Below are 13876 nucleotides of genomic sequence, written 5' to 3'. Positions count from 1 at the left end.
AAAGTGGCCTCCTGTGATGTTACACAACCCCGCAGATGCTCTGACTGCAGGCGAGGTCATGCTGTCCAGTCTCACTCCTTTAAGCAAAAACTTGCTCGAGCAAACTAGTGCAGAAACACTCAGAACTTAAGTGAGAGACAAAATAATGACATTATTGTTACCCGAAGCAGTTTCACAGAAATTTATGCAACAAGACTGAGAGCCCATAGGCACTCTAGTTTTTAGTTTTATTCTGAGTTTAGGCATGAGCGAGATGGCTCTATTAGTCCCAAGTTGTCACACATGGATACTCGTAAAGCATCCTTTGGCATTATGTTTAAACACAATGGGTGAGCATCACTTTTCAGTCTGCAGGGTGAGTAAAACAACATATTGTAATGCAAATCAATCTTTTCCTAAACCTAAACAGTTTGTTTAGGTTTAGGAAACTAATAGCTCTGCATGGAGGAAACTAGAGTCACAACTCCAACAGAGTGACTCTAGGAGCCTGTGGCGGGGACTAAGGACAATAACGGACTATAAAGCACCAACAACCAGTATGACGAACGCGGCCGTGACTCTGGCAGACGAGCTGAACACTTTCTATGCTCGCTTCGAGGCTGCAGCTAAGGTCTCCAACAATGCTAGTGTTAGCGGCGCTAACGGCTGCAGACAGGAAGATACTGCCAGCACCGGAAACGTGCTCGTCATCTCCGAGCATGAAGTAAGGAGAGCCTTCAAAAGAGTGAACACCAGGAAAGCAGCAGGACCAGACGGCATCCCAGGTCGTATCCTAAGAGACTGCGCATACCAGCTAGCTCCTGTGTTCACTGAGATATTCAACATCTCTTTATCTCAGTCGATGATCCCCACATGCTTCAAAGAGTCCATCATTGTTCCTGTCCCGAAGAAACCCCACCCTGCTTCTCTCAATGACTATCGCCCTGTAGCCCTCACCTCAGTAGTGATGAAGTGCTTTGAACGCCTGGTCAGAGACTTCATCATTTCTTCACTACCAGACACACTGGACCCACTACAGTTTGCTTACCGTCCAAATCGTTCCACAGACGATGCCATCTCTCATCTCCTCCACACATCACTCACTCACTTGGACACTAGAAGGGGGAATTATGTTAAAATGCTCTTCATAGAGTACAGCTCTGCATTTAACACCATAATTCCCTCCACACTCACCACCAAGCTGGAGCATCTGGGACTCAGCTCATCTATGTGTCAGTGGATCTCCAACTTCCTAACTGGCAGACCACAGGCAGTAAGGATGGGCGGACATGTCTCAGCCTCCACCACTCTCAGCACTGGAGCCCCCCAGGGGTGTGTTCTGAGCCCCCTGCTGTACTCTCTGTACACATATGACTGTGTGGCCACTACCAGCTCCACCACCATCATCAAGTTTGCTGACGACACCGTCGTGGTGGGCCTGATCTCTGATAACAACGAGACGGCCTACCTGAAGGAGATTAGGAATCTGGAGAACTGGTGCCAGAGGAACAACCTCCTTCTAAACGTCAGTAAGACAAAGGAGCTGATAGTGGACTTCAGCACTAAGCAGGAGAGGAACTACCAGACCCCCGTCATCAACGAGTGCCCAGTGGAGAGAGTGGACAGCTTCAAATACCTCGGAGTTCACATCACGCAGGACCTGTCATGGTCCTGTCACATCAACACCGTGGTGAAAAAGGCCCGACAGCGTCTCTACCACCTCAGACGCTTGAGAGACTTCCAACTGCCCTCCAAGGTGCTCAGGAACTTTTACTCGTGCACCATAGAGAGCATCCTGGCGGGAAACATCTTAACCTGGTTCGGGAACAGCACCATGCAGGACAGACGAGCTCTACAGAGGGTTGTGCGGTCAGCTGAGCGCACCATCCGCTCCGAGCTCCCTGACCTGCACTCAATCTACAGCAGGCGGTGCTGGACCAAGGCCAGGAAGATGGTGAAGGACCTCAGCCATCCCAACAACAGACTGTTCTCTCTGCTGAGGTCAGGAAAGCGATTCCGCTCCCTGAAGACCAACACAGAGAGACTGAGGAGGAGCTTCTTCCCGCAGGCGATACGGTCTCTCAATCACACCACCACACAGTACTGACCCACACATATGGTTCTTACACACACTGGACTTTCTGGACATTGTTTTTGCACACATTGTTTATTTGCACAACACTGGTCACTATATTCTTCATTTCCGGTTAATACTTGTACAGCTGCTGTTATTGTGTATATATTTATTTATATTTAGATTTCTTCATACATTCTTATATAGTTCTATATTGTGTATTTTGTTGTACAGTTATTTTATTTTCAACTTTAATTTATATATTTTATCTTATTCCTTCCCAGTTAAATTTACCCTTCATTCTAATTTGTGTTGTACAGTTATTTCATTTTTAACCTTAATTTATATTTTATTCCTTCTTAGTTAAATTTACCCTTTTTAATTTTTCATATTTATTTCCTATCTTATTCATAGCCTTTTCCTTTTTTGTTTTCTTTAGGTCACGAGCAGTTGTCCAAGCATTTCACTACATATCGTACTGTGTATCACTGTGTACGTGACAAATAAAATTTGAATTTGAATTTGAATTTGAACAGCAAGTGAAGCTACAAAGCAAAACCAAACAAGTCTTTCTATTGTGAGAAATTGCAGTTTTTCTAACTTTTCCCCATAAAGGTGACATCTGACGACCGCCCCTGTGCCCTAACAATGGGTTTTGACACCTCAGTATATATTGATTTGATGACCATTTGAATAGTTTCCAGGTTTTTCCAAGGGTAGCTCTACTAAGCTGGATAGACAGAGATTACCCTCACAAAGTTCTGACGCACACCCACTCTTTTTGTTCTGGAAGCAGGCCTGATATATGACAGAAACCGCTGAGTTCAGAAAAGAGATACAAGGTTTATTTCTAGTAGGCGTCCATGAGGGAAAGAGTTAAAGGAGGGCTGTTATTTCAAGGCACAAAGGCCAAAATGTTTAGCGGCTCCAGTGTCACCTGACAGAGCAGCAGAACCCACTCGCTGACATGTTCACAGAGACAATGATTTCATTTAATAATTTAAATTACCTTTTTAAGATTGCCAGGTAAGTTCACTACCATGTACAATTTCACACTAATCACAGTGCAGTGCAGTATATTTAGCCTCTGCATCTCTGCATAATAAACAGTGGCAACAATAGCAAAGAATATAAAGAGCTCGAGATATCCTCGTTTATCCCAATGGCGATTAAAAGACACACACCTCAAACACCAGCTCGTTTTGTTTTGAGAGGTGCACTGGTGTAACAAATCGTGCTCTTGGTTCATCTGCACTCGGATGATCTGGCTTCATCGCTGAATATACTTTGGCTTTCTTCTCCTGCTGTGCTCTCTTTGTTGTATAGCACCAGCGAGAGTGCGCTGATTTGCTTTTAATAACCACCTTAGTATCTCTGTTCTGTTTCAGAGGCAGAAATTATCCTACCAGGAATGTGCTCCACCCGTTAGTTTTAGCATTTAATTTTCCCAGTGTACAATACCGGAGCAATTGAAGTATAGAGCATCTTTGGCCTGAAAGCCCTTTCCGCTGTGTTTATGTACTCAAGCTATCGCACCACACACAGGTAGGGCCTCTCGTTGAGTGCTCTCCAACTCATACTGATTTCATGGCACGTTGGTTTGCCTTCTCCACCAGCTTAGAGCCCATCAGTTATGCACCACTGGATTTGGAGTCCACCGGTTGCCGGAACAGGTTTTAGTGCTTATTTGATTTGCATTTTAACCACACTCTCCTCAGAAAGCCTCACCTGTTCAAGGTAGATTACAGCGAATGCCGAGAGCAGGTTGGAACGTAGGACCCTGGGGTCCAGCGGTCATTGAAAACAGCGTCAGGGTTGGATGCCTGCTTTTTTTTTTCATTCTGCTTTAACTTTGTGATTAAAGCCTGATGATGTTGACAGTCCACCCTGGAAAGCTGCAACTCTCAACAGTCAAAGAGAAACAACTAAAATTTCAACTTTTGTTTTCTTTTCTCTTTTTTTTTTAGATGGAAAGTTTTATTTTTAAATGTCTTTTTTTCTTCAATTTAGGTTTTGATAAAAGATGTCAAAGAACATTCGTCTTATTGGAGACTAGCGCTCTGATGTCTTTTTGTATTAATGAAACTAGAAGGGAAACTGCTGCAGTAAAAAAAATCAAAAGGTCTGAATCAAATGTTTCAGAGCAGATATATCAGTGAGCACACACGCTTATTGTATGGCTCTGCCTGTTTGTCAGACTGATAACCTCCAGATGTCAGCTTCAGGGCTCAGGGACTGCGGGCTTGAAGACTGCCCCAGCAACACGAAACATGCCTGGGAGCAGAGAGGTGCCAGCTGGCCCTGCATGCCTTTGGGTTTCAGGAGCCTCCGGCACATCAGAGGCACACTAACTGACTCCTTGTTATGTGTTCGAGCGCACAATCACACACACTGAGACGTGCAAACTCACAGACAACTCACCACGCACATATGTTCATGCATTATTTTTACACAATTGCCCATGTGCGCACATGCATTGCACATTGCATTAAGGCTGGGACACACAATTCTCCATATGTGCGCACAGGCATGACTGAACTCACTATTCAGACCAAAAAAGAAAAATCCCAAACCTAATGTGCACCTAGTTCCATGAAAGCCCACCGAGAGCGTGTTCCAGTTTTTCTTTGTAATTTCGGGTCTGTCAGGATGCCAGCAGCCTGTCATCTGCTATGCTGTTTGAAAATGACAGTCACATGCAGCCACTATACTGATATCATCCACAAGCAGGCTTACAATAAAGGATATCTCCCTTTGGTTGTTTGTCACTCTGCCTGACTGTATCTCTTATTCACTTCTTCATTCCTTCCAAGGAATGTTGAGGCCCGACCGATTGGAATTCTTCAACCTTGTTATCATCAGTAGGCAGATCGATAAAGAGTATCCATTCATTTATTGTGTTTTCTGCTGATAGCCGGGAAAGCAGATAAGGGTTTTATCATAGGAGCAGCAAACCAAACTGAACATAGCTGAGGATGAACTATGGCACATGTCATAACTGACCGTATACGCCTGTATAAATATTCTCAATCATCATCATTCCGTTTGGAGAGTCGGGCTTTTTTTCTGTTGTATGTTTGTCATGTTGATATGCCGGCTTATTTTCCCTTGTTTTTGTTTTTAACAGACATTTGCTAACACACTCAGCCACAGAAAAACTCTCAAATTCACAGACAGAGACTAATTCCACCTGCCTACCGTGGATGGGCCTGGCACACGCTGCCTCCACTGCGCCAGTTGGTACCTGTGAGTGTTTTGGATGAGTGAAGCTAGAATGAGAGCCATCTTATCTGGGAAACACATCTGGTCCCCTCGTTCTTCTTTCTGTCCCCTAACCATTCACCCCTGGTTGCCCCGCTTCCCCTACGTGGCGTTCCGGCTAAACCCTCAGCCCCTGCTGCCTCAGAGCCTGAGCTTGAGCTTACGGTCCAGTTCTCTGAGCTGTGAATGAGGGAAGAGTTAAAACAAAAGATGAAAAATGTTCACTGTGTTTGTTCGGGTGTAGCTTACAGTCTGCCTCCCTCGCAGGGAAAGCAGATGTGCGCTGATAGGATGAACTGCCGGCCTGCGTTTGGCGTGGTAACTCGTCTGTTTGCTCGTGCGCACACGTCCCTGTGCCACTGTGTTGTGTGTATTCCAGGTGGGACGAGCGGGAGGATTTCCACTGTGCTTCAGGTGACAGCGACACACTGCCAGTGAATGTGTGTGTGTACGCGGGGTGCAGAGACAACAATAGGATTATAGGTGGATTACAGAAATATAGCCATATTACACAGGAGGACACCATAGAGGATCCGGGGAAAAACACTCAGTCTTTTACACACCCTTCTAACCCTTATTTCACCAGGCAAGATGAGTAAGAACACAATCTTCTCTCTGCAGCCATAGCTGGGGGAGGTCAGTGCAGTGTGGTGGGGTGTCTTCGCCCATGCACTGCAATGTACAACTTGTCCCCACCACTGTGGTCTGTATGATGTTTGAAAGTGCATCAAAAATAAGAGAACACACACTCTCTGAGAAACAGAATACTAGTCCAGAGCATAGACATGATTTAGTCGCTAGCGACTGTTCTCAACAACACGAAAATAATGATTAAAAAAAAAACAAAGACAAAAGGGTGCTTTACTATTTGATTTGATGACAGAGTTGTGTCTGGGCAAAGTGTTGCATGGGAGGACAGGGATGGGAGGAAAGCATGTCTGTCTGCAAAAATCTGTGCTGGGATGCAGACAAAGCACAGCAGCTCTATGGACAAAACCCAGCTATGCAGCCTGGGGGGAAATCTCACTTTCTGAGGCAGAAGCTGAGGACTTGGGCAGGCTCAGGTGTCATGCCAAAGGCAGGAATTGTGATGCAGCCGCATTCATAGGGATGTTTATTTATATTTCCCAGTGCCTGCCTCCATCACTCTCCTAAAACCTGTTGTTACACTGACACCAGGTATTTTACTTTTAGCAGAGAAAACTTTTCATTTCACAGCACTTTGTAAAATCACCTTCAAGCCCGGCATGGCAAAAATAATATCAAATGAAAGATTACGCAAAATTATTCAGTGCAGGACATAGAATGGCATGATATATTATGATATGTGTGGCATTTTCTTTTCAGATTGGCATTGAGGAAATGCTGTCAAGAGTCTGGGACTCACCACCCAGGGTTATCAAGTTCCTTCGAAAACATCAGAGAGGCTCCTCTGCCAACGGGCTGAGGCGACAGAAGCGAGACTGGGTCATCCCGCCTATTAATGTGCCTGAAAACTCCAGAGGACCTTTCCCTCATATGCTTGTCAGAGTAAGTGACAGTCTGAGTAACTTCAGCAAACAATGTGTCTTCTCCTGATGTGAAATATGTTTGATGCACCACAAACTTTTGTATAGTTATCTTTGCAGCGAAAAGCTAAGATTGAAAGAAGAACCAGGTAGAAGCCATGTTTTCTTTCAAAGTACTTACCGAAGCAAAGAAAGAGAGAAGACTGGGGATTATTCTGTAGTATCTCTTACAATCACCATGAGGCTGAGAGATTCTACATTTTGAGATTTTCTATCAAGCACACCCAGCGGGTAAAAAAAGCACAGCTCTTGTCTCTGATTTAAGTTATGATGCCAGGTGATTTGTCTGCTGTGATCTGGCTTTTTGTTGACTTGTGTGAAGACTAAGACGAGCGGCATTAAATGGAACGTGAGCTGGGGTTAGGCTGTCGTGAGACAGGTTAGTTTTACCCTGCTGAAGATGTGTTGTTGCTATAGCCGTCCTGTTCAGTACGACAGGAATTGCAAGTTTAAACATTTGATGTATGTGTTTGGCTGAGGAGCCAATGGTGCGAAGCTACCACCTGCAGGATTGTGACCGAAAGCCTCTAAGTCAGAATCCTGCCTAGATGCAGTGATATCCACAGCGCTGTGGAGCCGTTCATGACTGGGACGGCCAAATGATAATGTCCCCTCTTCAATATCACACTCACGTTTGTGGAGAACCTTGTGCTAAATAACTTGTGAACAACCTTGTAACAGAAGGTGACTTAACCCAGTATCTACCCAATGAAAGAAACATTAAATTGCAAAATATTTTGGTCGAGCTCTTTTTGAAATGAGCAAAAATATAACTTTCTTGCTTGGTTTCAGAAGAGCAGAGCTACAGAATACTTATTTTCTCTCAGTGAGATTTCTACATCTTCTGATGTAGCTTTTCCACTACTTTTTCACATCACAGTGCATCTCTTTGTGGGTTATAGATTCATGTTGTTATCTAGTGTACAAGGAGCCCAAACACTTTTTTAAGGATGGATTGTGGACGAAGATGCAGTCAGTTTTGTTTTGTTATTGGGACGGTGTTGTGCACATTTCAGTTCCTTAGCTGTGACATGGGGATAGATACAAAACATGCAAAATTTTGCATGTAAAAAGCTGGATAAAACACTGAGAATGCAAACAGTAAAGCCAAGTGTCCATATTTAAACAATTTCATTTTTAAGACATTTTTACCTTTTATGATGCTGTGAGCTTTAACAGTGTTTTTATCAATTCAGCCTCCAGCCCGTTTTTGTCTGTGCGTGAGCTCAGGTCTCTATACATTAGACTTTGTGAAATTTGTGCTAATAAAGCCTTATTTGAATATGTAGCAGAACTGACAAGTTTTTGTAAACCAGTTTCGGGGTTTTTGGCTGCTGCACTGATCCCCACTCTTTTACATACACGGACATCTGGATTTATTAAGGGTTTATATACAGCACCCAGAGAGCAAATATCCACCAAGGCAGCTCACACTCCAGGCAGTATTTACTTTTAAGGGAACAGTATTCTTTTATATATTGATTTTGTTTTCTTTGTTCTTTTTAAGTGCACTTTGAGAAGTTAGTGTGCAGTAAAACCAAATGCAAAGTACAAGCTGCTGTTATTTGCCCTGTTTAAACCTGTTTTAAACATAATTATAAGGGCTTGAGGAACTATTTTGTTTAATATTACTATGTGGCTATAGTGCATTTTTAGCATTCATTTCATTTGTTTAGTAAAATGTGTTTAAATGTTTAGTTATAAATAACAAGAGAAAAAAGTTTTGATCACAAGTTTATTTTGTTTTCCAAGAAAACAACAAGAAATTATACGTATTCAGGAACGGGGTACATGTACATCGTGTACTCAAAAAGTATCCAGTGCCAACATGTTCTTGTCAGTCTAAAAACCTACGATTTAAAAAGATTCATATGGCATTATTATCACTTTGATCTTTCTCTCTTGAAGGAGAGGTCAGAGGTCAAATGTGACATGATATTTTAAATCTTCGTACTGTACTTTCTATTTGCTAAGCATACACACCACATTTGTAAGAATCATAGCTTCTGAGTTTTAAGGCTTTCTGTCAAATTTTGACCAATAAATCACTGAGTTGACCTTGAAGCCCCTGGTGGATGTAAGCCAAATTATAATGGATTGTTAACACGACCCCAATCTGCAGCCTTACAAAGTTTTTTCCCGTCAAAACTTTTCAAGTTGCCAAGCTTAACCCTTTAAAGCCGGTCAGAGCGGGCACGCTCCATTTTGCGCAACTACTTTTAAATCCCGGTAGAACTGCAACCACGTAAGCTAGCGCAATAATTTTTTTTGCATATGAAACCGGAGGAGTTGTACTTACATCTTATGCCATCAGCTTGTCCTCGGTCACGGTTTCCTTCCACATAAAGCTTTGCAAAAACTGCATAAAAAGCACTTGCAGCAACAAAAACATAATATTCCAGAAACACGCTTTGCCGATCTGATCAGCTGTTCATAACACTTCCTACGTTGGAATAGACGTCAGAGCGAACTTTTGCATGTCCGCCATTACCTGCCCGAAACCGGAAGTGACGTCATTTTCGCGAAAATGTAGTTTTTTACCATCAGGGCCTCAGGGCCTATACTGGTGTTTTTAAAAGTTATCTTTGACTTTATGACTTTCTGTGTCATTTCTGGGACGCTTAGGACTCATATTGCACTGCTGGAAATAGTTTATTTTGATTCATATGCTGCTTTTTTGCAAATTTGCACTATAATATCGATACTATCGAATTTCCCAGAGGAACACACCCGAGGGATTAATAAAGTTCTATCTTATCTTATCTTATCTTAATATTTATTTTTGTTTTTCCTGCAGTGTATAAAAATTGGTGTATTTCAAAAATAAAACTATGAAGACACTCAAAATAAATTTCCTGTGGTGGGAAACTATTTTGTGCAACTTTTTTGTATTTACAGTTTTGAGGGATAAGCCTCTTAAATTTCTCTAACTAGAAATATATGTTAAAAAAACAAAAACGATTTTCAATTTTTTTGTAGTTTATTGCACTGTTTTGCAATTTATGTAATTACTATGCACTTAACGCATACATATTATTAAAATTTGGGCATTAACAGTTGTATTGATGTATAACAACTTGAAATGCTCCCAAAAATGGCACTACAGCATGTAAAAATATAATATCAGCTCTGGCGGACTTGGTTCTATGGTAGGTCTTAAAGGGTTAAAGACAGAATGACAAATGCTACCAAAAACATAACCGAAACCATAACCTCCTTGGCAGCTGTAATAAAAGTGTTATCAGAGCCAGAATACACAAATAAATTTAATTGTCACATGGAATGTTTTGATAATAATGAAAAGGAAGATGTGGGTTTTGATTATCAGGCCATCGACAAACAAGCGGGCTGTGAATACACTTGTGGAAGGCATGAGTAATGCTGCTTCACAGTAATTCAGGTTATTTAAGGTTATTACAGACTTTGATCAGTGTGAGTTGTGAACAGAGAGGAGGGAGCAAACAATAACAACACGAGGAAGTACGTTTATGATCGTGAAGTATCAGCTCTTGCATATCTGTCCAATGTCTATTCTGTGATTCAAACTGGAGCTCTGTGAAGACTTTTACCAGTTTGTCACTTTTACTGTTAAAACTTTGAGGTCGCTTCAGGCCATTCTGGTTGAATGTTAGCTTGTGTGCTGAAGTACTTTATTCCAGTGCTGAATTCTGTCATACGTACACTACAGATACCTCTGTCTGTGCAAACAATGACAAAAACAAAGCGCAGTTTAACCAAATAGGATTGCCGAGGTTTTTCCACCACTACCCTAGACTACATAATCACATGTTGGCTGTCAAATTGATTTTTAACCCTCCAAACAGACCTTTGCTGCTGAATTTGTTATGAAGTCGAACATGAAAAGGAAACAGGGAAATGCATGGAAATGAAAAATGAAATGAAAAAGTAATTGATTTTAAAATTCAAAACTACATTTTTACTTCTCTCACTCTGAGCACATTTTAGAAAAATAAGGCATGTATCGCCGGTCTAAAGTAATGATTCCAGTCACACATTTCTCTTTCAATAATACCAGTTTTAGTTTGAATTGTAAGCATTTTTTTCAGAGCACATTTGCTGTTAGAGCCCCGGGACTTGAAAGAATTCAATTTTACTCTGCAGCCCATCTACCACTCTGTCATTCTCTGAGTAAAATGTCACAATTCTCAAAATCAAAAGGAGAGAATTTGACTATACTGGTATGTAACCAGTCCCTAATACGACCAGTGCAAAACAAATAAGGAAAATCTAAAGCAAGACTCTCGTGGGGGTGTCACACTCTTGTGGCTGAGTGCTGGTTGTCTAATCTCTCCTCACTCACTGCCTCTTATCAGTCACCAACACAGAGATGCAGCTTTTACTACCATTTCTGACACACACAGACACACACTAACACACACAAAGTCCCTTACGCCCATTTGTACAGTAAGGCTTACACTTCAGGATTACGGAAATCGCCTTTCACAGGCGTGTCAGCTAGCATGGAAGCCCTCAGCCTCACACACAAACACACAAAACAGGGCCGTGAAATGTCACAGGAGGGCCCAAATTGTGCTGCCCTGCTGGAGAAATGGACCCTCTTTTATCCCCTTTTCTTGTTGGATTAAGGCTTTTCTGCATACTTGTGACCGCGTCAGTGCTGAGGTTGATCATGCTCTTACATACATTGCACCACAGTATAGATGTGCCTTATCCCTTGGCCGGAGCGGAAAGCAGTGCACCATAAGGGATGCGACTCTCTTGGTCTGTGCGCTTGTCTGTCCCCGGCTCTCTCTGCAACATATTTCTTCATTCTGACAGGCTGCCGAGGAAAGGAGCAGGGGGGGGATTCCGTGCTTTATCTCGCTGGTCTCAGAAGTAGCCAAGAACAACCTTTAAAGCTCTCACACTTGATTTCAGGACACACTCGCTCTCTTTGAGCTTTGTCCTCTCGCGTTTCTACACTCAAGCTCTCACGTAAAGCTTCATCGAGCTTGGAAAGACCAATTAACCATTGGTTAATTTTACATTGTGGGTCACATACAACCCACTTTGATCTTAAGTGGGCCGGCCCAGTTAAACTCCCCTTTCGGTCAGTGTAAAGAAATTAATGTAACTAAAAGAAGTGCGATTTCAGCAGACTGTCTCAGATTTTGTACATGATAAAGTAATTATTCTGTAGTAAACGAAAGCAATCTGTCAGCATGACAGCTTAGATTTAACTGTAAAATATACATTTGTTAACTGTGTATTTAGCTATCAGTTACACTGGTTTAATATACATGCAAATGGCCACAGGGAGGCCTTAATCATTAGAAAAAGCTTCAAAATACAGTCAAAAGTTATGCCATTAGTCCAGCAGGCCAGATTGGAGTCTTTGCTGGGCCGATTTTGGGCCCCAGGCCTTATCTTTGACACCTCTGCACTAGGATATGTGGTTTGTGCCAGTTAATCATAATTTATAGTCCATCTGTATACACGTTTCTGTTCTGACAGAGGGAGGAGGGGGCTATTTACCAACTAGATGCACGTTTACGCGGCCCTCCAAGACCCTGACTGCTCTGTAGTTGAACGCAGATGATGTAAGAATAGAATAGAATAGAATAGAATTCAACTTTATTGTCATTGCACATGCACAGGTACAGGGCAACGAAATGCAGTCTGCTGAATGTTAATTGGTTGACAATTGGGCCGGAATAGAGCAGGGAGCAACATTGGAGTTCACCAGGAATCGCAATCAAAAACTTCAAAAATAAAATATACAGCATGAAAAGCACAGACAGTGGCTACAGTGGACACGTTTCATTGTGTTTGCTACTCTGTTTCTCTTCAGCAGTTTTTATGTCACTGCATAACTTTACTCTTCTCTGCGACTTGCTGACAGACCAACAACAGCACAAGCAAGAAAGGCCAACAGACCAGTCTTACTTGTGCCACATACTTTTTATACTGCCTTGATCTGGCAACAAAGCTTTCTGCAGGCAGGCGGGCAGTCCTCGGACTGGAGCGGACAGTGAACGTGCTACCTCTGCAGGATCATAAATGCTGCCTTAGACGGCTTTAGATCCAGTCCCTGCTAGTTTAAATCTTAATAAATATTTAGAAAGAATTCCTCATAGCAGACGTACATCATGCTGGGACGTGCTACATTTACGTCCAAGCTAAACAGAAATTTATTCTTCAAAATCATCAAAATAAATTTACATAAATCCGCAGTTCCTTCTGTAAGTGCTGAGCAGCATTGTTTTTCGGGTGTCCATGCTACTGTAAACCACACCATGCAGGTGCTTCCTAAAAATTTGACAATGGAAACTCCTGCTGGTGGTCTGTCTCTGTGTGTTAGCCCTGCGACACACTGGCGATCTGTCCAGTGTACCCCGCCTCTCGCCCTATGGTAGCTGGGGCAGGCTCCAGCCCCCCCCCCCCCCCCACGACCCTGATAAGGATAAATGGAAGAGCATGGATGGATGGATGAATGGATTTAGTCTTATTTCATTAATCATTCATACATACACTCATTAGTTATTCATGTTGTGTTTCATATCATTCTCTCATTGCCAACACCATCACACTGTTAAAGGTTTGATTGCAATATCCTGGTTCAGTTGCTCAGAGCCAATTTTTCTTCATTGAAACAAATGGAAATGGCTCTCTCTGTTTCTCTGTCTCCCTCGCTCGCTCGCAGACACCAGTGGCGTAGAGGAGCTCCGTTCTACTGCAGGCCATATTTACCTTGACGTGTGCGTTTCAGTCATGAAGAACTTCAAGTGGTGCAGCTTTGATGGCATTGATTTACCATTGTGTTCAAATGGAATATGCTTCAAAGCTTTCGCTGTCAAATTATTTGACATGACAGATGTAAGTGCAGTGGAAATGAAGAGGTTGAAAAACAGCTTGAGTTAAATGGATACCAAGGTAGATAGCAAGAATTACTCCCTTTTTTTTGGAGGAACTGAATAGCGGGGAGGACGGTAGATGGAAAAGGGAGAATGGGGGACAAGCTGAGATTGAAACA

At 42.5% G+C, this 13876-nt stretch overlaps 1 protein-coding gene across 5 annotated transcripts in view; it reads left to right on the top strand.

Moving 5' to 3' along the window:
- cdh4 (cadherin 4, type 1, R-cadherin (retinal)) overlaps nt 1-13876 on the top strand; it is a 231785-nt gene that overhangs the window by 153031 nt on the left and 64878 nt on the right. For all 5 annotated transcript variants that reach the window (XM_082533940.1, XM_082533939.1, XM_082533938.1 and 2 more), the window contains one exon: nt 6662-6844. In XM_082533940.1, coding sequence (XP_082390066.1) covers nt 6662-6844 — 183 coding nt within the window. The remainder of the gene's footprint in view (nt 1-6661; nt 6845-13876) is intronic.

The sequence above is a fragment of the Aulonocara stuartgranti genome (genome assembly GCF_965226115.1).
Source record: "Aulonocara stuartgranti genome assembly, chromosome: 5".
NCBI lineage: Eukaryota > Metazoa > Chordata > Actinopteri > Cichliformes > Cichlidae > Aulonocara > Aulonocara stuartgranti.
Note: the sequence above shows the minus strand (reverse complement) of the source record. Positions and strands in the feature narration are given on the sequence as shown.